Raw genomic sequence first — 22,664 nt, 5'->3', positions numbered from 1 at the left:
ATTAATCACTTGATTTAAATAATTAGTTCCCTTGATATTATTTTTCAGAACTTGGGCTTTCTCTCTAAGTTGGCAACCTGTGCAATCATAACATAAATTCATGTAAAACGTCAGTAAACATTTCCGTATTGCTCTTTTCTGTGGAATCATCCTTTTTACCTCATTAATAAAGAATTCTAAAGTAAGCAAAGCGTAGTCCACTGCTATATGTAACTACAATGGCTGAGAGAGAAAAATAAATTTGTTTTACCTTCTACCTAGATTCTTAGAAAATTATTGAGGTTGTTTTGTCTCCTGATTTCTTGGAGATTTTGGTATCTAAATTGTAAGATAGGCTTTCCAGGTGATAGTTACAAAAAAGAGCTCAAAAAAATTTAAAGACTCATGAATAATAGTTGTAAGAATTATCTAGAGACTAAAACATTTTTTATGTTTATGTTTGGTGTTTAAGTAATAGAACTTTTCAAGAGTTCATTTTTTAGTATCACCATCATTAATAATACTCATTAAATGTTTTCTTTGTGTTTATGGAAAGCACTGTGCTACTTCTTACTGAGAAATATGTTGGGGTTCTGGAGATAAGTGAAAGGTGTAACATAGATAATATTCCAAAATTGATAGTCTTTTCACTACCACAGTAATTCTTGTAAAGTAAGATACATTTTCCTCTTTTGCATGCCTACTGAAGTAATATGAATTATTGACCAGTTATTGGTTAAGCTATCTTAAGAATTAAGTTTCATGTTTCTCACATTCATACTGTAGTGGCGACGGGTATCTTTCCTAAATTAGTAAGCCTGCCATATTATCATCTCAAAAATTCAGCTTTTTCTCGTGAAGATAATACTTAATGGTTTTTTCTTTTTAAAGAGGTACTATACGGGTTGATTTTTATTATATAGAAGCAATCATAACACTGACTTCTAAATAATTTCATAGGAGGGATTCAGTTCCTCATGCATGCAGAGGTCTTAAACGGTTCATTGAGTTTCCTCTTAACACACTCTATAAATACCTGACTTTTTTTGGAAAAAAAATTTATTATAGTACACTTGAAAAATTACTCAGCTACACACAGTGGAAGTTTCTTTGTTTTGATTATTAGATTACTGGCAGTGACTACATTGTTCATTTTTAGTCAGTGGTTCTCTTTATAGTGTGCCTACCTGTTGCAGAAAGTAAAGTGAAAACCTTGGTGATAGAGACATTTCAGATTATTACATGTAAACTGGAAGATTTTTCTTGTTGACCTTATTTGTTAGCCAATGTTCTTTATAAAAATGATATATTTTCTTAAATGTATTTTACTTTAAAGATACTCATCTTTCAGATGCCTTGTAGCTTTTATTTAGACTTGAAAAGAGACATTAGAGAGATAAAGGTAGACATACTGAAGTACTCTCAAGTTTTCTTTCTAGTTGAGGTAAGTCAAGGGAGAGACAGGAACCTAGATTCCATTATCCCCCTTCTTTCAGTCCCCTCATTTGAGTTCCCCAAAAAGAAACCCTGCATTTCAGTTCCTGCCTTTTATCACATCACCAGTCTTGAACATATAGAAATGCCAGGTTATATTGCTTAGGCAACACTTAAAATAGTTTCACCTCATTTCATCCTTTTTGTTACTAGCAGGAAGTAGATTAAGTGAAAAGACATTTGCCACTAGTCTGTATACTTTACCGTGGTTAAATAAATTGTTCCAATACTTTTTGTGCTTTTCAAGTTCTATACCCTATAGGATGGCTCCGTATGAGAGAATTTTGTCTGGACCTATTTTAATTTTTCGATTAGTGGAATTTTCATTCTGTCTTCTCAAGTTTCAGTTTTGGCCTTCTTCATATATATGATTGATATTTGTGTTTCCATGACCTTCCTGAAATTTATATTCTAAATTTAGATTGTTGGCAGCTTTCATTAACATAATTTTCACTTCTAAGAAGTTTCTAAATGAAATTGGATTTAGCAAAAATTGATTTTTCAAAAGTGGAGTCATGGACCGGATGTGGTAGTTTGTGCCTATAGTCCCAGCTATATGGGAGGCTGAGGCAGGAGGATTACTTGAATCCAGCCTGGAGAACAAGTAAGACCTCATCTCTAACAAAAAAGAAACAAAAAGTAAAAGTGGACTCATGCTTTATTTGATTTACCTTTTATGGTGGTTTTGCAAATCAGTTTAGATAAGTTTACTTGGTGAATGTTTATGACATTACATTCTTCTTTAAATATGAGTTTACTATAGTCTTTTCAGCAATTTTGAATTTTTATGCATAAATTTATATTTGTTTTGGTTTACATTACTAGCTTTTTATAAATACGTACCACTTATTAAAAGTGGCATTCCCCTAAATATTTATGAAATTTATAACATTCAGATTTCTTCTTTATTGCATATTAACGTGATTATTCATGCATACTCTTCCTTTCTGTTAGTCTCTTGGGTATAAGGCTATTGCTATTTTCTAAATAATTAAATTGGTTTGAGTGTAAGTTAGCTAATTCTTAAAATACACCTTAACCAAGCCATCATATTTGTCTTCTCAAATATTTGTACATACAGATTTTACAGATTTAGTTTTTGACTTTTTGCAGATTTGAGATAAGGCTAATACTTATACATTATAACTAGGACTTCAGAATGAAAACATGATAGTATTTAGCTTTTAAAAGTGATTACCTTATTTGATGCTACTTAGAGAATATTTCTTTTATGAAATACATTTTTTCTTTGGTAGTGATTTTAATTATGAATGTCCCCAGGTTGGATCCTTAGTATCGAATGGCCTAGTAATTGATCTCACAAGGTTGTTGTGAGGTTTAACTCAAATATTTGAAAGTGGTTTAACATATTAAAAAATGTGATTAAGTAAATGTATGACAGTATAATTTTTATTGGATATATGTCTGAAAATCTATCTTATTGACTGATCTTTTGGGGGTTTTATAGATCAACTTTCCAAGGTCATTATTTATTTTTGCAGTTCAGTGCATAGCTTAATGTTGAGGTATTTAATATTCTTTTACCTTTTGTTTTAAGGTACTTAAAAAGTAGCATTGGTTCTTGTACCATTCATTGTTATGTTTGTCCTCATTAGTTGATTGTTGTGTGTTAAACAGACATCCCTGGAGCTTATTCTCCACACTCTGTGAATCCACTCATTAATCACCAGTCACCTTTGGAGATGGGAAAATTACTTACCTGTATTTCTTTTTCTCAGAAAGCGTGCTCTGGAATGGATTCACAAATGAGCTACCCTCCTTCCCTCAAAGAGTAAGGTTTCTGCTTTACAGGAATTTTTTCTTGGGTTATTTTTCCTCTCATCTTTTGAATTTGAAAAGAACTGAGGGAAGGCACCTGAAGAAACTACTGACATACTCACTAGGGGAGTTCCAAAGCTTGTGCTGTCCCTAGGGGCAGTGTCAATGGCTCTTAAAGCTAGAATGCTCATACTTGGAGTTGAAACAGGGGCTCAAAGAATCCATTTTCCCAGTGTACCTTCTGAAAGGATAAGTTTCAGGTAAGTAATTTTCTCTTACTATGTGATACGCTTTATTCATACTTATAAAAGTACAAAAGTCCAGTTCTCCAGGTACATGGGCAATTGTATTTGTTTACAGTTTAGATTCATAACCTTTACTGAATGTCAGAAACACAAAAACTTATAAAAATAAAATAAATTTGCTCATGAGATACATATAATTATGATTTATTTTAAGTCAATAATACATTTTTAGTTAAAGGTATATTTATGGTCATTTATTGTGCTTGTGCTATCATTTTATTATTAAATAAAATTTTGAGACACTTTTAAAATAATAGAAACCAAAAAATAGTATTTTAAACTCAGTTTCTGAATGGTGATTGACTAAAGTTGTGTGTGTGTATGCACACATATGTAAATACACACATACATATAGGCTATGATGATGGCAACCATTTACTTCATGTTAGATGCCTTCTGTATGTATATTGACCAGAATACATTCATTGTTCAAGTGATTTTTAAATATTTGTATAATTTTAAAAAATTACCATGAGACAATTTGAGCTGCTACGACTAAAATATTTATTCAGTGTAGTAGCCATATGTAGTGTGGATTTAGCTACTTAATCGAAACATTCTTTAGAGTCCTTCAAATATTTATAGTTAGTTTTTCAGTTATTAAATATGAGGTGGCTACTAAAGAGTAACAAAAAGTAGATAGCATTTACTCCCATTGGTTCTCTGTGCATTTTTACATTCTCATTAAATCCCATGCCGATCCAGTATTTTAAAGTATTTCAAACATCTCCTCTTTTTTTCCTTCAGAAGCAGTTTTTAAGTGAAAGTTACATAGAAAATGACCTATATGAACAAGATAGCAATTTAAAGTATAGACTTTTCACTTGCTATTAAGTCTGGTTTGACCAACTTCAGCCATTTGGAACAGCAACTCTTTACTTGGAATTAAGCAGAAAAGACTTTTGAGTAGCAAATGACTATCATGAAGTGTATGCATTTTTCTCTGCACCTGGGAGTAGCAGTAGATTATGTCCCAGTCAGAAGACTTACTGATAGTAGCCAAAACTAATAGCTATTTCCAGAAGCAGGGAAGAGAGAATGTATTAGTGTAAACCTAAAGCAGTTAAGGTTCAAAGAATTGAGGTGTATACTACCTTGATTTCCTCCAAGAATATTGTTCTTACTATAGTGAGAGTGAGTCAGAATATTCTTGTCTAAGGTGTTCATTTGCTTCAGAAAGATTTTGGACAGCTTTGTCAAAATAACTTTGAAATAGAAGTAAAAATTTAGTATCAAATGAATTCAATCGATAAATTATTATAACTGCACTTTAGATTTGGCATTGAGCAGCCTTCTCACAGCCACCTGGCAATGAGAAAAATAGTGTCAGGCTGGGCGCGGTGGCTCACGCCTATAATCCCAGCACTTTGGGAGGCCAAGGCAGGTGGATCACTTGAGGTGAGGAGTTTGAGACCAGCCTGGCCAACATGGTGAAACCCCGTCTTTACTAAAGATACAAAAATTAGCTGGATGTGGTGGCACATGCCTATAGTCCCAGCTACTCGGGAGATTGAGGCAGAAGAATCACTTTAACCCGGGAGGCAGAGGTTGCAGTGAGCCGAGGTTATGCCACTGCACTCCAGCCTGGGCAACAGGGTGAGACTCCGTCTTTAAAAAAAAAAAAGAAAAGAAAAAGAAAAAAAGAAAAAATAGTGTCAATTATATAGTGATTAGGTAATTCTCATTGTTAGTTATGCACGAAGTATTAATATATACATTCTTTACAGAAAAATAAAGCTATACCTAACTCTAAATTTTGAAAGAAATGTTTAATGAATTATCGGTATAGAGGCATTGAATGATAAATTATCATTGTTTTAAGAATTTTTTTTTTTAGTTCAAAAACTATAGTTGATCTCATAGCTAAGGTAACATGCAGTAATCTTTATTGTTTTATTCAGGAAGCAGATATTATTTCAGACCCTATTGCGCAATTCTAGAATATCATCAGTTAAGTTATAAGATGCAATATTGATTGAATAATGGCTCTTGGGAGAGAATAAGGACTGCTACATTGAGTAATTATATTACTGTATACGAAAAGTTAAAATGTGAACATTAAGGAAATATGACATATTTTAGAAAGATGACCATCAGAGGTGATCAGTATCACCAAATGAATGAAGTGTTTCAGTTCTGTGATGTGTAGTTTTTCAAAAAGGACATCAAAGAGGGTTTTATAATTTTGCACTGCCCATCATTTATGTAATTTTTTTAGTAAGATGAACAGAAAACTTAAAAATCTTAATTATCCAGCTAAAGAGTTCCATGTCTTCAGGTGTGAGGGTGGTAACTGGATATATCAATATTGCTCTAAACATGAAGCACAAGACACATGATGTGTGTACATGATTTGTATACTCTTAATTCCTTTAGAAATGCATTTTGGTCAATCTTTAACATTAAGGAAATACAAAAGTAATGACTTCTTAGAAAAAAGGCACTGCTGATAGGTAGATTTAGGTGTATCTGAAATACGTTGCAGTCAGTTGAGTAACACTCCATGATTAGTTAAGAAAATTTTTAACTTTTGATTTTCATGTAACTAGTAGAAAACAATTTTTCTGAGACTTTTGTTTTCTGTCTTCTCTTTAAGCTTCTTTCATTTTACCCTCTCTGTTCTTTGGAGAATAGCCAAAACATTGAATATTCTATGCTTTTACTCTTACTGAGATTTTATGTCAGGGTAGGAATATTTATTATATTTATATTATATTTACCCTTTTGTGTATTCTGTTCACATTGCATAAGGCACTTGTATTGATCCTTTTCTAAGTAGTGCAAAAATGAGATATTTTTTAAAAAAATTTACTTCATAAAAATCACATAAGTTACAGTATTTGTGACCTACACTTTTTTTTTCCCTGTAATAGAGATCAAACCTTTGTACAGCAAAAGCAAAGGCTTTTAGTGATTTGTTATACCAAGATAGTTTTCTTAAACCAAATTTTCTTCAGTAATATTCTTTGGGTTTACTTTCCAATATAGACTGATAAAATGTTTAACAATGCTTCTAACTTTTAAGCTGTTTTGTTTCCTTAATCTTGTATTTCTGGTGATTTTAAGGTTTCTACAATTTGAAATAGTTCTTAACATCATAAAACATTGGTGATATCATTTCTTTATTACCTTCCCAAATATGCCTTTTATTTTTATGTACAAGGGCTCTTGGGAATGATTCTCTCAGAGGCTTAAGCTGTGCTTTGCCTTTCATGAGAACTGAAATTATTTGGTAAGCGCTTGCTTTCTTTTTAGCTTCTAATTTTTCCCTATTTTATTTTGTACATGATATTTGTTTCAAGGTCAAAGGTTCCGTTACAGTTACTATGATGAATCCCAGGGGGAGATTTATAGATCCATTGAACATCTAGATAAAATGGTAAGTCTTTCAGGTGTGGGATTTTAATGCTCTAAGGCTTTTTCTTTAATTTCAGATTAGTAATTCAAGACTTAATATGTTGAAATAATATACTTTTTTCCCTATCTTTAAATGTACAAAATGCAATGTGTCATCATATAAATATTGACTATAAGAATAATCCCTATTCTAGTAGGAATTTCCATCATCATAATTTTGTTTGATTAATGAGAATATTTAAGAATAATATATACAGATTTAAAATACTTTTTAGAGAAGTACTTTAGCTTTAGGGACAATAGGATACTAATACCATCATTTACTGTTAAGCAGTAGTAACCATAGCAGATGATGGATATCTTGACTCCTATTTGTTTCATGACTACCTGAAATATTTCTTTTGACTCCTTCTTTTGACTCCTTCTGAACAGCATTGTTGTTTCTTAAAATTTATTAAATAACTTAGTATATTTTTAGTTTTGATAGCAGGCCAAATTACTGTTCTTAAGTGATGATGAAGATTTTATGAATTAGCTACTAAAAATACATATTCTATGGGAGGAACTATATGTAAACTTGAAGTAAATAACCTGAAAATTATAAAGGTTTGACCAAAAGTCTTAATTTTTTAAAATTATTGCCGCTTTGCCTCTGGAAATAAAGATATCATAGCCTTATGATAACAGTGTACAGGAATTCCAATGTACACAAAATGTAGCTAACTTAAATCTTGTCTGCCATGCTGAAGAGATTTATACATATACTTTATTTTAAATTTTAAAATTTCAGGCATGTTTATTTTGTTTTGTTAATTTATTTTTATTATTTCCTTGGACCAGCAGTTTGACCTGACAGAGGCATGTTTATTTTGGAGCTACTTTTTAGAAGCTCTCAAAATGATCTAAAATTTAATGGAATTAATATTTTAAACATAATAAACTCACATCATTGACATATTTCTGTAAAATACCCTGTAAATCAGATTGTTTATCTAATTTCATTTTTGTTTTGATTTGCATTTCCCGTTGATCTTAAGCATGCATATTAAGACATTTATTTTTTCCTTTTTTTAAGAGACAGGGACTCACTCCATTACCGAGGCTGGAGTGCAGTGGCACATCATAGCTCCCTGCAACCTGGAATTTCTGGGCTTAAGCAATCCTCCTGCCATAGCCTCCTGAGTAGCTGGGACTATAGGCACATGCCACCATACCCAACTAGTATTTATTTATTTAGATACAAGGTCTCACTCTGTGGCCCAGGCTGGCGTGCAGTGGTGTGATTTGGCTCATTGTAGCCTCTACCTCCCAGGCTCAAGCGATTCTCCCACCTCAACCTCCCCAGTAGCTGGGGTGCCTACCAGGTGCCTAACACCAAGCCCGTCTGATTTTTGTATTTTTTGTAAAGACAGGGTTTCATTACGTTGCCCAGGCTGGTCTCAGACTCCTGAGCACAAGTGATCTGCCAGCCTCAGCCTCTCAAAAGTCCTGGGATTACAGGCATGTGACACCGCACCCAGCTTTTTTCTTTTTCTTTTTCTTTTTTTTTTGTAGAGACAAATCTTGCTTTATTGCCCAGGCTGGTTTTGAACCCGTGGTTTCAAGTAACCCTCCTGCCTCCCAGAGTGCTGGGATTACAGGTGTGAGCCACCGCACTTGGCATGTATTAAGACTTGAACTTCATGACCTGGAGCCTTTAGGTATCTATTAAAAAGAGCTATAAAAAAAGCATAAGAAAACAAAATTATTTTTACAGATGCAAATAATTTGTTTTTTTTTTTTCCTCTTCGTTTGTCGTTTTGCTCCTTTTACAAATTCTTAGTGTATTATCTTGTTTTTGGGCCATTTGGATTTGGATTTTTTTTTTTTTTTTGAAGACAAGCTCTCACTCTATCACCTAGGCTGGAGTGTAGTAGCACCATCATGGCTCACTGCTGCCTCAACCTCCCTGGCTCAGGCAGTCAAGCACAGATGTGTACCACCACACCTAGCTAATCTTTTTTTGTAGTTTTTTGTAGAGACGAGGTTTCGCCATGTTGCCCAGACTGGTTGGAACTCCTGAGATCAAGTGATCCACCTTCCTTGGCCTCCCAAAGTGCTGAGATTACAGTCATGAGCCACTGCACCTGGCCTGGATTTTTCTTAAAAGGAATTTCAATTTGTTGTTCTAAACACAGAATTTTAAAATATAACTATATTCTTACCTAGCTTAGGAGTATAGTAGATATTGATCCTACTGTCTTTTTTTCTTGAAGTGCTATAGTAATCATAATATTTTTTCTTTTCTTTCTTTCTTTCTTTTTTTTTTGTGAGACAGAGTCTCCCTCTGTCACCCAGGCTGGAGTGCAGTGGCGCAATCACAGCTCACTGCAGCCTCAACCTGCTGGGCTTAAACAATCCTCCCACTTCAGCCACCCAAGTAGCTGGGACTGTAGACATGTACCACCATGCCTGGCTAATTATTTTTAGTTTTAGTTTTAGTTTTTAGTGATGGGGTTTCGCCATGTTGCCTAAGCTGATGATACTTATTTTAATTTTTTAAATAATACAAATAATTTTGGAATTTACTCATAAACAGTATTACATATAGCAGAACAACTCTAACTTGCTCTCTATGACCGTTGACAGATTATTTTAATATTCTAGTTTTCATTTCCTTATCTGGAAGAAGATAGACTTGGACTAGATGGTCTCTAAATTGTCTTTAAATTCTATCAGCTTATAAGTCTTCAGTTTGTTCAAATCAACTCTACCACTGTGTTAAACCTTATGCATATGTTTAGTATAAGATTATTTGGTCTAAAGTAGATCAAATATTTTAGTAAGGAATCTGGATTTGAATGTATAAATAAAATATGTCATGTAGTATATTTTATTAAAGCCAAATGTAATGAATGCAAAGTTCGTTACTTAGTGTGTTTATCATATGTAAACTTACCTTAGTTGATACTTTAAATCCAATTATTGTCCAATACTTTTACCTTTAGAATTTTATTTGGATTTTAATGTATTGTCTTCTCTTTTGGCTTCTTGATGTTTTCATTTCAGTTGATTAACTCTCCGTTGACTTTTTATTCTGAGGTTTAGTTCTCAGTTGCCTCAGAAAACTTTCTGGCTTTGTCTGTATAGCAAATGATTAATGATTGTCAAAGCAAATGGTTAATGGGTATCTGCTATTTGTCTGGTACTCTGTGCAGTATTGAAGACATAAACAAGAGAAAACATAGTCCGTGACTTAATGGAAGTTAGAGTGCAGTGGTTGAACATACTTAGAAACAGCCATTACAATATAGAGAGCTGAGAGACATTTAGGAGGTAGAATGAAAAGGACTTTAGGGATTAATTAGGTGTGTCATGTTAAGGGAGTGGTGGGATGTGGGATGATTTCTGGCTTCCGTGTGTATATAGATGTACACACTAATACAGGGAATATAAGAGGGACAGATTTAAAGAAAAAGATGAGTTTAGTTTTAGACATGGCTTTTGTGTTGTTTAGAACTGCACTTTTTGATACTGTAGCCACCAATTACATGTATTTATTGAGTATGTGAAGTGTGGTTATACAACTTGAGGTATGCTGTAAGTGTAAAATATACACTGGATTTTGAACATGTAGTATAAAAGGAACAAAAATATCTCAAAAATAATCTATCTTGATTATATTATAAAATGATACTGCCAGATTGTATTTAATAAAATATCTTAAAATAAATTTTACCTGTTTATTTTTTAAATATGGATACAGTAAATTTTAAAATTACATATATGGCCTGCATTATATTTTTATTGGACAGTACTGGTTTAGAACATGAAGGTAGGTCTGGATGGAGATAAACATTTTGAAATTATTGATGTATGAGGAGTGGATGGGAAGAAAGGATGTTAATGCCATTGTTCACAGAGTCAATCTCCAGAGAGAGTATAAGGGGTAGGAACAAAGGGGGAGTTAGATCAGATGGACATACCAGCATTAAGTGGAAGAGGAGATAAAGAAGAGTCAGTAGCATTCTGCTTAGAGAGAACTGAGAACGAGCAATATCACAGAGAGGATGAGCTTTATTTAGCAAAGAGGGAGGAAGAGTATCAAATGCTGCACAGAGGTGAATTAAGAACCTTGCAAGAGCAGTTTCAGTGGAATCAGGTTAGAAGGTAAATTGGAACGAAGAGGCAAAAACCAAATGTGAAAAATTGTTCTCTACTAGTTTTGAGTATGACAGAAAGGAGCAGTGTTTAAATGTTAACTGACTTTGTAGATGAGGAGATCCAGGGAAACACAGTCAAAGGAGGAGTTTTTAAAGATGGGGACTGTGAGATTACTTCAGAATTTCCAGTAACATTAATTCCTAATTTGAGGTCTTAGAGAGATTTGACTTAAGATTATATCACCTGTATGATTCTCATTTTGCCCCAGTTTAACCTTTCTTGTCTTATATTTTATTCATTTAGGAAAGAATCTATAAGGAGGAATGGCTGTATATATGTGAAATATAAACTATTAATGTTATGCATGTAAATTTTCCCCTGTCATTAAAATTACCTTTTTTTTGGTTAAGTAACCATACAGAAAATAATTTTGAAAGATACCTCAGTACTAAAAATTTTCAAAGTAAATAAAGTCTTCCTGGACATGGTCTTTAGCAAGTTTGTACTAAATTTTATGAAAAAGTAATGCTTTTGGCACCAAAAATGTAAGAGTAACTCCGGCCAGAACCACATTTTCAAACACCATACATAATTTCCACTTGGATGTCTTATAAACAGCTCATACTAAACACATTCCAAATGGAGTTCCTGATTTTCTTCCCACCAAGACCTGTTCTACTCATAGACTTTCTTAATTCAAATGATGGTGGTCCTATCCTTCCACTTTCCTAACTGGTCTTCTTAGACCTACTCTTGTGTTTGTCAGTCTCAGGTAGCTTAAAGTAGGAACCAAAGCAATTATTTTAAAATCTAAATCAGATCATGTTACTCTTCTGCCCCGTATCTCCTGTAAAATTGCCCCCTTTCAGTCAGAATAAAAGCCAGTGTCTTTACAATGGGTAGGCAAAAAGGACCAACATGACTTGCAGCCCCCAAATGTTAAGAGCCCTCCATCTTCTTACTTTTACTCTTCTTTCACTCTACTGTGGACACACTGATCTCCTTACTGTGCCTTGATAGTGTCAGGTATGTGCCTAGCTTAGGGCTTTTGCCTGTTTTGCACTTGACTGTCTCACTTACCTCAAGTCTGCTTAGCTCTCACCTTCTCAGTGGGGCCTTCTGACTACTCTATTTAATTTTGCATCCTACATCCTACCCTTGCAGCATTCTCAGTCCACCATACCCTGTTCCACTTTTTCTTCTAAAAAACTAAATACTTAACTACATTTCTGTCAATCAGGATATTTGTTTTGTTCACTGATTTATACAAAGTGCCTAGAATAGTGATTAGAATATAAGTAGGTGGTCAGTACATATTTTTCAAATGAATAAATTTATGGATATAATCTTCCTGTATGTTCCTGTATGCAGTTTGAAAACATGACTCTCCTAACTGTAACATGTAAAGGAAATAAAAGGAATTTATAATAAATATGTATTTAAGAATGTAAATGCCCAGGCACAACTAAATTAGAAGGTACAATGAAGTATTCAAATGTTTATGAATAGTATTATTAATGTAAAAACAACTACAGATACACACTTACACAGGTATGTGTTAGTGACTGAAATTACTAAGTGCCATTGCTAGTGACTTGATTTTCCAAAATGGTGAACAATTCTTAGTAAACTTGTAAACAAAACAAATACAGTCTTCCCTCACTTTGCATGATAGTTTTATTCCTGGGAAACTCATTGTATATTAAAATCAATGCAAAACTTATTTCTGTTTGTATATAAAGTAGAATTAATGTATAGATAATTAAGGCTGTAGATAGATATTCTGTAGTTTTATGGATGGAGAACAGTCTTTGTGTATGAAACTGTCTTGTGTTAGCATCCCTGGAATCCCACTGAGTCCCAATAGCATCTTCAAATTATTGTGATAGCCAAAAAGCGTGCATCATTTTCCATTAGGCTCCTTGGATGAACAGCTGTTCGTTGACCTTACCCTGCTGTATTTTTATTCTAGGTATTTATTACTGCATGACTTATTATTCATTTGTTGATTTGTCTTGGGGTTATCTCCCTCATTGGATTATATAAGCTTCATGAGAACAGGGACTTTGTCCATTTTTCCATCCCAGTGCCTGTCAGTGGGCACACAATATATACATTTGTTGAATGAATGATAATGGATGGAGAGGGTGGTGAGAAATGAAGCTTAAAGACTCTAGAACAGCTGTCTTGAAGGATCTTAAATAGGGAAGTGATAAAGTTGGTTTTGTATTTGAATAGATCATATGACTGCAGTGTAGCAAATGGGTTGGAAGGAGGCTGGAGGAGATACATATAGACCAGTTAGGTAGTCCAGATGAGAAACGATGGTAATTTAGACAATGGGTGGAGTGATGGTGGTAGAAGAGAGGGACAGAAATATATATGTTCAGTATATTTAGGAGACAAATTGATGATGGGACTTGGAGGTAGATTGAGCTTGCGGGGGTTGAGGAAATGTCAAGGATGACTCCTAAATTTTTGGCTTTGCTGCTGGTTGGATGGTTACATTATTTATTTAGGCCATAAGCACAGGAAGAAAGGACCATAATTTTTTTTGGTGGGGCAGGAAGATCATAAATTCTGTTAGGGATATGTTATGTTTGCTATTGCCTTTAAGACATCTAAGTAGAGATGTCAATCAGGTCGACATTTGGATTTTCATTTTGCCAGTTATTTTTGAGTACGTATACATCCTGAGGCGTTGGTGGAGATACAGCAATAAACAAACATGGTTCTTACTGTCATAAAACTTCTAATTGGAGGAGATACATGTTAATTTTAAAAGGTAAGGAAATATATTAATTAGTTTCAAGTAGTAATGTGTGCAGAAAATACCTAAAACCGTAAATGATGGTAAATGATTAGAGGCTTTGGATTGAGTGGTCTGAGAAAGACTACCTTGAGGATGAAAATTAAAGTGAGTTTGGAATGATAAGAAAGAGCAAACCAAGTAAAGATCAGAGGGAAGAGCATTTTAGACTGGAGAAGTTGCCAGTGCAAAGACCTTAAGTTTAGAAAGAGGCTGGTGTGTTAGAAGAAAAGGAAAAAGCCAGTGTTGTGGGAGTATGGTGCATAAGAGTAAGAAGAGTGGTGTGTATAAAAGAGGCAGGGAGCTGATAGTATAGGGTAATAATTGAGGGGAAGAACTTTATATAAATACAATATAAAGGAAGTGAGATGTATAATTTGCATTATTTTTAAGGTCACTCTGGTAGTTGTGTGGCAAATGGATTATACAGGAGTGTCAGAAGTAGCAACAATGGGGCTAGGGGTGGTGGCTCACGTCGGTAATCCCAGCAGTTTGAGAGGCTGAGGCGGGCGGATCAGTTGAGGTCAGGAGTTTGAGACCAGCCTAGCCAACATGACACAACCCCCTTTCTCCTAAAAATACAAAAATTAGCCAGGCATAGTGGTGCATGCCTGTAGTCCCAGCTACTCGGGAGGCTGAGGCAGGAGAATCGCTTAAACCCAGTAGGTGGAGGTGAGGTTAGAGTGAGCTGAGATCACATCACTGCACTCTGGCTCTGGGGACAGAACCGAGCCTCTGTCTCAAAAAAAAAAGGAGTAGCAACAATGGGCCATTGGCAGAAGTTCAAGGGAGAGATGATAGTAACTTGGACTGTGGTGATGTTGGTGGAGATAGAATGAAGTGGATGGAGTTCAGATCTTTTCAGAAATAAGAGTCAAAAGGACTTTGCTAATGAGTTGACTGTTTTGGTTTGGAGCTTGGAGAAGGCTTTCAATCCGACTAGAGATGTAAGTTTGGGAGGACTCAGTAGATCATTAAAGCCAGGACAGAGATGAGATTGCTTACTATAGTAATCATTAACCCTGTCATTGCAACAGAACTCAGTTATGGAACTTTGTTGAAATTTGCTGAGACCCTGTCTCAAATATTGAAAAATTCTGAATAAATATTGAGTATTTGCTTCATATTAATATGCTTGAATTTAATGTTTGATTTTAACATTTGGACTTGGAGTTTATTTCTGTGGTCCATTTGTTGAGATATTTTTATTTATATTTAGAATTTTTAAATGGCTCATAAGTGTTCTATTTTATTAGCATACTGTTGATTCAAATTCCAAGTCAATTTTGGGAGTTAGAATACATGGGTCAAAATAATAAGAATGGTTAGCTCTAGATGTAAACTTAGGTGTGTTTATATTACATATATATATATGTACACTTGCTGTTAGGCAGACTTAAATAATGTATTGTCTTAATTGATTAATCAGATGGTGAATGTACTTTGGCGTATTTCTTTTCTAAGAGATTATTTTATATTATAAATAATTTAATTCGTTTGAGAACCAGTATCTTAGTTTTCATATGTGATCTTTTCAGACAAAATGTACTTGGATGATTCTCTGCATAAGCATTATAAAAATGTTAACGATTTTGAATTGCAGTAATAAGTATACATTTTGAAAGTTTGATAGAGTAAAAAGAAACTAAGTATAAAATTTTAGATTACATCTGTTCAAAATTAGCATGTTAATTAAGTTTTGGTCCTTTTTAACTGAAAACTATTACCAAATATAGTTATTACAAGGCTAGAAAATAAAACCATTTCTAAGTTGCAAAAGAAAAATAGCTATTCTTCTTATTGCAAAATGTTTATATATCTAGCACTTGAATATCTTAGAAATTAATTATGTGAAAAAACACAAAATATAGAATGAACTACCAAATGTAGTTGGGAAAAATTATGTAACTGTAGCATAGGATATCTAAACTCTGAAAGTCTTCCAATTTTTTTGGCTATAGACCAATTTCTTTGGTAATTAGTGCTTTGCGATGTCAATAATTACTGTGACTGAAGCAAAACCTATTTGGAGATATTAATCTTGTAAACTTTACTTACTTGAAATATTAGTCATAGTTATTCATATGAGATGGTCATAGGTTATCATTTTTATTATACTACTCTTTTGGGTGTAGACCAGTGTTTCATTATGGACATTGGCAAATTATGATTCGGCAAGGATAATCTGAAAATGTCATAGTATTCATCTGTTGTAACTTCTTTTTCTTTTAAATTTATCAGTTACTTCACTTAATTTGAACATGAACTACTTTTCTTCCTTCCTACTATTTTAAAAGTGAAAATTGTTCCTTTGTCACCTCATTTGTCACTTCTTTCTCTTGAACCTAAGCCAATAGCTTCTTAGTAAGTTTTATAACATCGCTTGTAAGATAGCCATTTATTAGTACATTACTTTGCAGTGCTATTTTCAAGGTGAGTTTTGTCCATAAAACTTTCACTGTTAACGATTTTATCTTGATGCCTCTTAAAGAAACTAGAGTATTTCCTTTTCCTACCCCACGTCACTGAATGTGTACTTATCTGCAAATATAAATGTATATCCTTTAAACTATAAACCCAAAATTCTAATGATTTGATAATGTGGTGTTAATTATGTGGTTGGAATGATTCTAGTTTTTATTTCGTAAGTGCATCTAAAAGTTTTGCTACTCCTTTGCATTTATTACTTTTGGGAGAGATTTACTTCTGGGTGATAATTTTTAGATTGTCATTTTATTAAATCTAGGCAAACTTTTTTAAAGAAGGAAAATAATTTGTTGTCATATCAGAGTCCTGAATTTGAGCTTTGTCAGTTAATACTGCCTATTTAGTTTAGGGTTGCCACTTGGAGTTTGACATCACAAACATTCACCGATTACTTGAAGAGTCAACACAATGATAGATTGGTTCACCCCTTAAATTTAGGGAGTTTGCTTTCAATTTGTGAATTTCTTTCTGAAACTTAAATTCCTCAGAAACCTGTATCCTTAATTTGTGGATTTCTTTCTGAAACTTAAATTCCTCAGAAACCTGTATCCTTGATGGATGGGCTTTTGGTGTTTATAATGTCTGCCTTATCTTAGAGCATCTTAGAGCTGAATGAATAGTATAGTGACCCATTTCACTCCCCACATTAGGTCAAGTTTATGTGAACAATCAAATTTTCACTATCCTAGGCCTTAGGAAGCTCTCATTGCCTGGACTTTAGACTCACTGATGATATCTTCTACTATTTTAAGAAATAAAACAGCTAATTCAGCATAATTGGGGAAGGATATTCTTTTTCATCTTCTTGGACTTTTGCCACCAGCATTGAAGTAGCATTTCTGTCTTTTTGGAATTTTCCTGATAGTAATCTCACAGCTGTTAACATAAAAACATAGATATATCTAAAAGTGTATTTGCCATTATTCTGTATTAGTTAATAATGTTCCATTTCTAAATTTTATCATTATTGCTTTTGTTTGCCTACTTCATGAATTTTTCAATTAGAGGTTCACCTATGAGAAAAGCCTTAGTTTTCCCCTCTGTCTTTCCTTATAAAAAGACACTTGTGTCAGCTAATTAAGTATAATTGAATTAATTTTTGCACTAGTAGGTTTATAGCACACTTTAAAGAATTAAAATTTTTGCACATTTAATTTCTTAACTCCTATCATATCAATTTTTTATTTTCTTTCGTAATTTAACCAGTATATCTTCATTTTTAACTCTTTACTTACTAGTATCTTTTCTGCATTTAATTTCTATGTTTTTCTGTTAGTTTTTCTTGACCAGTTACTTTGAATTCTTTGTCTTCTGAAATGTGATCATTAGTTTTCTTCTGTTTAAATTCATATCAGTTAAATGTGATGTTTGTTCTGAATGTGCTTTGAGATTTTAATATTAAAATGTACATTAGAATCTCGGTGTCACATTATTTATTAATAAGTGATTTATATTTAAGGTAAGCTGTCCTAGATAGACTTCATTCCAGAGCATTAAAAGTTCACCTACAATATGTAGGCAAGTTGTAGCTATCGTAAGTGTTCAAATAATTGTTAGTATGAGTCTTGTTATACTCTAATACATCAGAATAGTCAGTGAGAAAGAGTCTGCAATTAGAAATTTAGAACCAGGACTTTTGCCTGTTTTGGGCCTCTGTTCATTTAGCTCTAGGGAAGTTATATCTTGATCATCCATTATTTATGGAAGAGATTTATAATTCCATCTCTGCATTAGTGCCATCCATTCTTGGGTTAGAAATGTACTGTAATGTTTTTGGCATCAGAATTATGATATTATTTATATTAGGTTTAACTTTGTATATGTGTGTGTATGTGTATGTGTATGTGTGTTTGTTTGTTTTTTGAGATGGAGTCTTGCTGTGTCGCCCAGGCTGGAGTGCAGTGGCACAATCTCGGGTCCCTGCAACCTCTGCTTCCCAGGTTCAAGCCATTATCCTGTCTCAGCCTCCCAAGTAGCTGGGATTATAGGCGTGTGCCACCATGACTGGCTAATTTTTATATTTTTAGTGGAAATGAGGTTTCACCGTGTTGGCCAGGCTGGTCTCAAACTCCTGAACTCAGGTGACCCACCCGCCTCAGCCTCCCAAAGTGCTGGGATTATAGGCATGAGCCACCTCATGCCTGGCCCATCTTAGGTTTAACTTTTAAGTTTGTATTTCTCTGAGCTTATATACCAAGTGTCAGTGGAGAATGTTGACCTGGAAGCACTGTGGTTGGCAGGGAACAACCAACTTAACATTACAAACTGGTTGTGGACCAATCCGAGAGTGGCTAATTGATGTGCAAGCAATTCAAAGTTGATTGCACATGTATATGTCTATGTTTCAGAGAGATATATATATATATATATATATATATATATATAAATATATATATATATATATATATATAAAATATGGAATATTGATAATGTTTGTGAAGGAGTTGAATATTCTGAAGGAAAGTTTTTTTATAGAATTAAATTTTGATGCTGCCACTGTAAAATTTCTATATTACCCACTGATTATCATTTTCCAGATGACTTTTGGTTTTAACGGATGTTTATTTGATTACTTTTGGTGCTTTTACACTGTATCTGTTTTTTTAAAATGTGAAATAAAAACAAAAACACAAAATAACCAGTTAAGTCCCTAAACCACCATTTAGGTTTCTCCCAGAGAGTATGAATCCAGTTTATTTAATAGAAAGTGTTTTAACTGAGTAAGAAAATAATATAATTGGTGTATGTATAATCAGCTAGAATCAATGATTTGTTTCCCCAACTTGGTGAGTTAAAGTTGCTATATATTAATGAGTTGTAAATACATTATTTGAATGTATTTGGAGATTGTAGAATTTAGTATAAACTAATGTTCAAGTCATAGTGGTTGTTTTTACAATAGTCTGACAAATTTAATTCTGTATTAAGATGTGAAAACAAGGCATTCTAGCTTAAAGAATAAAGAGATAAAAAGCTTTCCTTTATTGTTAATCTTGTTCATAAGAGATCTGTGTTGTAGGCTGGGTGCAGTGACTCATGCCTGTAATCCAACCACTTTGGGAGGCCGAGGTGGGCAGATCCCTTGAGGTCAGGAGTTCAAGACCAGCCTGGCCAACATGGTGAAACCCGGTCTCTACTAAAAATACAAAAATTAGCTGGGTGTGGCGGTGTGTGCCTGTAATCCCAGCTACTTGGGAGGCTGAGGCAGGAAAATCACTTGAACCCAGGAGGCAGAGGTTGCAGTGAGCCGAGATCCCACCACTGCACTCTAGCCTGGGTGATAGAGCAAGACTCCAGCTCAAAAAAAAAAAGATCTGTGTTGCTTAAGCCTGCCTTTATCATGAGCTTTAAATTAATTAAAATATGCTAACTTTTTTGTTAATTTGTGGTATTTTTTTTTTCACAAACCTAGATTATTTAATGCTGGTGATTTAAAATACCTTACATGGTTGATATTTAAGTATATGTTGTGGAAACAGTTCAATTACAATTAACTCTTGATTTTTAATGCCAATAACAGGAAGAATATAACGGATATGGAGAAAACAGCCACAAAGTAAATTAAATTTTAGGTTTCATATACAAATTTTCACAGCAGATTTACTTTTGTGTATTCCTTCTATGGAAGAAAGATATTATGAAATGTTTGAGGATTGTCAGCTGAATGACAACTGGTTAAAGTAGTATAGAAACATACCTGGGGTTTAGAGAAAATAAACTGGGGATTAAAAGTTTTCTGTTAGTAGAGAATTGACTATAATGGTGATAGCTTTGATGAATGAGTTTGATGTTTCACAAGGTTTATTTAATCTGTTTTCTTTGTGTCTCCCTAATTGAAGAATTATGTTTAAGTAACAGTTTAAAAATATAATTAGGAAATAATAAATATTGTCCTTTTTCTTTTATTTTTTTCTTCCTCTTTTTTTTTTTTTTTTTAGGGTATGAGTATTATAGAACAATTAGACCCTGTATCTTTTAGCAATTACTTGAAGAAATACCATAATACTATATGTGGAAGACATCCCATTGGGGTGTTATTAAATGTAAGTATCCTTAGGAAGCCTTGACTTTTAACATTTGGTCATATAATATTCCAAAATATCTCATTATTGTTGTGATACAATGGCATCATTGGTTTTATGTGCCTATGGTCAGGTTTCTTTTTAGTATCTTTAGTATAATTTGGAGTTCCATTGCTTTTGGTTACTTGAATAAAGTTATTTATCATTGGAATACAGTGCCATACTTTCTGTTAAATACAGAAAGTTATTTAGAATAGAGACCCACATTTTCTCTTGACTCTTAGTTCCAATGTGCTCTTTATAAATACAAACCAACATGACCTTTTAAGAGATATATGGTCTTACTACTTTTTTGGTTTTATTTAGTGGTCTAGACTCTATAAAAAATAAATGGAAGATTCTGCTCTTAAACTTAAGATGTTCATAATGTGATAAAGCAAGACAGATGATGTGTGTTTTTCTCATTAAAACAAAAATAACGCTTACTTCAGTTAAGGAATGATAAGAGTCAGAAGTTTTGGTTAGCTGGATTTTAGAAAGAGAAATAGCATTTTTTTTTTCTTCTAATTAGGAAAACTATTAATTTTCATTCAAGAAGAATGAAAATATGACATTCATTAAGAAAGAAGAAAGTGTATACTCAGGATTGGGAGGAGAAAGTAACAATGGGCTCATTTGGAGAGGCAGGGAAATAATGGAGAAGATAATATAGTCCAGAATAGACTAAGGTAGGACCTTAAGTCCAGTAGTATTTTAATGTGATTTGAAAGGTAATATATAGTGAGTTTTTAGGAAGGGTTTTTCTTCTAAACTGTATTGATTGATTCAAAGAAAAGCTTTTCCACTTAAACTAATTTTTGAAATTGAAGCTAGAATAAACTGTATTAATTTCCTAAAATCTTAATTGAATCAAATAAAATTTTTATTATAAAGTAAATGCTGAACCAATCTACAATTAAAGTAAAAATCCTAGCATATACCTTTTAGATCTGGATTTTAATTTATATACATTTCAAATTTAGTCAAAGTCAGATAAAGACTCTGATGTCTTAAGACAGAAGTGGCCAGGGATTTGGTTTATACAGTGAAGAGAATATGTTTAAAAAGTTAAAAAGGGTTTAAAAAATGGCCTTATTACAGGGAGAGAGAGGGTAAATGATGACTGATGCTTAATTATCAAGAAACAAGATTAGAAGTTATTTGAGAGAATAAGGAATTCTTTTTTTTTTTTTTTTCTATTTTAATATGATACAACAAGAGAAATTCAAGTAACAAAAGAGCAAAAGAGATATCTAGGCTTCAGCTGTGAAGTGGACAAAGTCAAACCACAAACACATTGAGTGCCCACTTTTTTATGTGATGTGTGTCCTAACTAAATTTTTCTTTTTTCTAGGCTATCACAGAGCTCCAGAAGAATGGAATGAATATGAGCTTTTCCTTTTTGAATTATGCCCAGTCAAGCCAGTGTAGAAACTGGCAAGACAGTTCAGTGAGTTATGCAGCTGGAGCACTCACAGTCCACTGAAGCTCTGAATCCTCAGGGATGCCACCTGCACATTCTCATACTCTGTCCGGGGTCCCAGCCTAGCCTTTACCAAGATACTGGTCCTGGTTTGGGGGGATTCTGAAACCTCAAACTAATAGAACTTTCTTCTCTTTTTTTCTAGTAGGTGTAGTCCTTCCTTAATTTCAACTCATTAAAAAATGCTTTATAGTTTAGGGCAGTGGAAGGAAGGCTGGCATCAAAATATTTTCATCAAAAAAGATGACAATGTAAAGGCTCAGTTGTGGCAGACGGTTTTTTGAAAGTAACTTGTAAAGCATTTACCATACCCTAAATTTGCACTCTTTGCAGACTTGTGCACATATATTCCGCTTTCAGAATAGTTTTGCAAATTGTACACAAACAAACAAAAAGGTGGAAGCTTTTTAATAAAGAAATTGCATTTATAAATGATCTGTATTAGAATATAATAAATCTCCAGTTATAGTCAATTACTACCCATGTTGTACAACAGATACCTTCTATTTTAGTTGCTAATAAAGGGCTACACAACTCAAAATAGTCTGATTTAAACTTATTGCTCTGTGGTATATATGAAAATTGTTTTTTATTAATTCCATCTCAGAATTTTTGTTAAAAATGGTAAACCTCAGCTCTTATGTAAAAATATATTAGGATGTATTTTATATTTTATATATTTATATGATTTTTTAAAAATCAGAAATTAGAATCATATAATCTTAAAGTTAACTTTTTAAATTACATGCAGTTTGCCTTTTTGTCTG

At 33.3% G+C, this 22,664-nt stretch overlaps 1 protein-coding gene across 4 annotated transcripts in view; it reads left to right on the top strand.

The window, feature by feature from the left end:
- The window catches only part of MEMO1 (mediator of cell motility 1), a 150,568-nt gene extending 128,130 nt beyond the window's left edge, over positions 1 to 22,438 (top strand). For all 4 annotated transcript variants that reach the window (XM_038006755.2, XM_038006754.2, XM_007971026.3 and 1 more), the window contains 3 exons: positions 6,860 to 6,936; positions 20,292 to 20,396; positions 21,769 to 22,438. In XM_038006755.2, coding sequence (XP_037862683.1) covers positions 6,860 to 6,936; positions 20,292 to 20,396; positions 21,769 to 21,900 — 314 coding nt within the window. In that variant the 3' untranslated portion in view covers positions 21,901 to 22,438. The remainder of the gene's footprint in view (positions 1 to 6,859; positions 6,937 to 20,291; positions 20,397 to 21,768) is intronic.
- The last annotated feature ends 226 nt before the right edge of the window (positions 22,439 to 22,664 follow it).

Source organism: Chlorocebus sabaeus, chromosome 14, assembly GCF_047675955.1.
Source record: "Chlorocebus sabaeus isolate Y175 chromosome 14, mChlSab1.0.hap1, whole genome shotgun sequence".
Lineage (NCBI taxonomy): Eukaryota > Metazoa > Chordata > Mammalia > Primates > Cercopithecidae > Chlorocebus > Chlorocebus sabaeus.
Note: the sequence above shows the minus strand (reverse complement) of the source record. Positions and strands in the feature narration are given on the sequence as shown.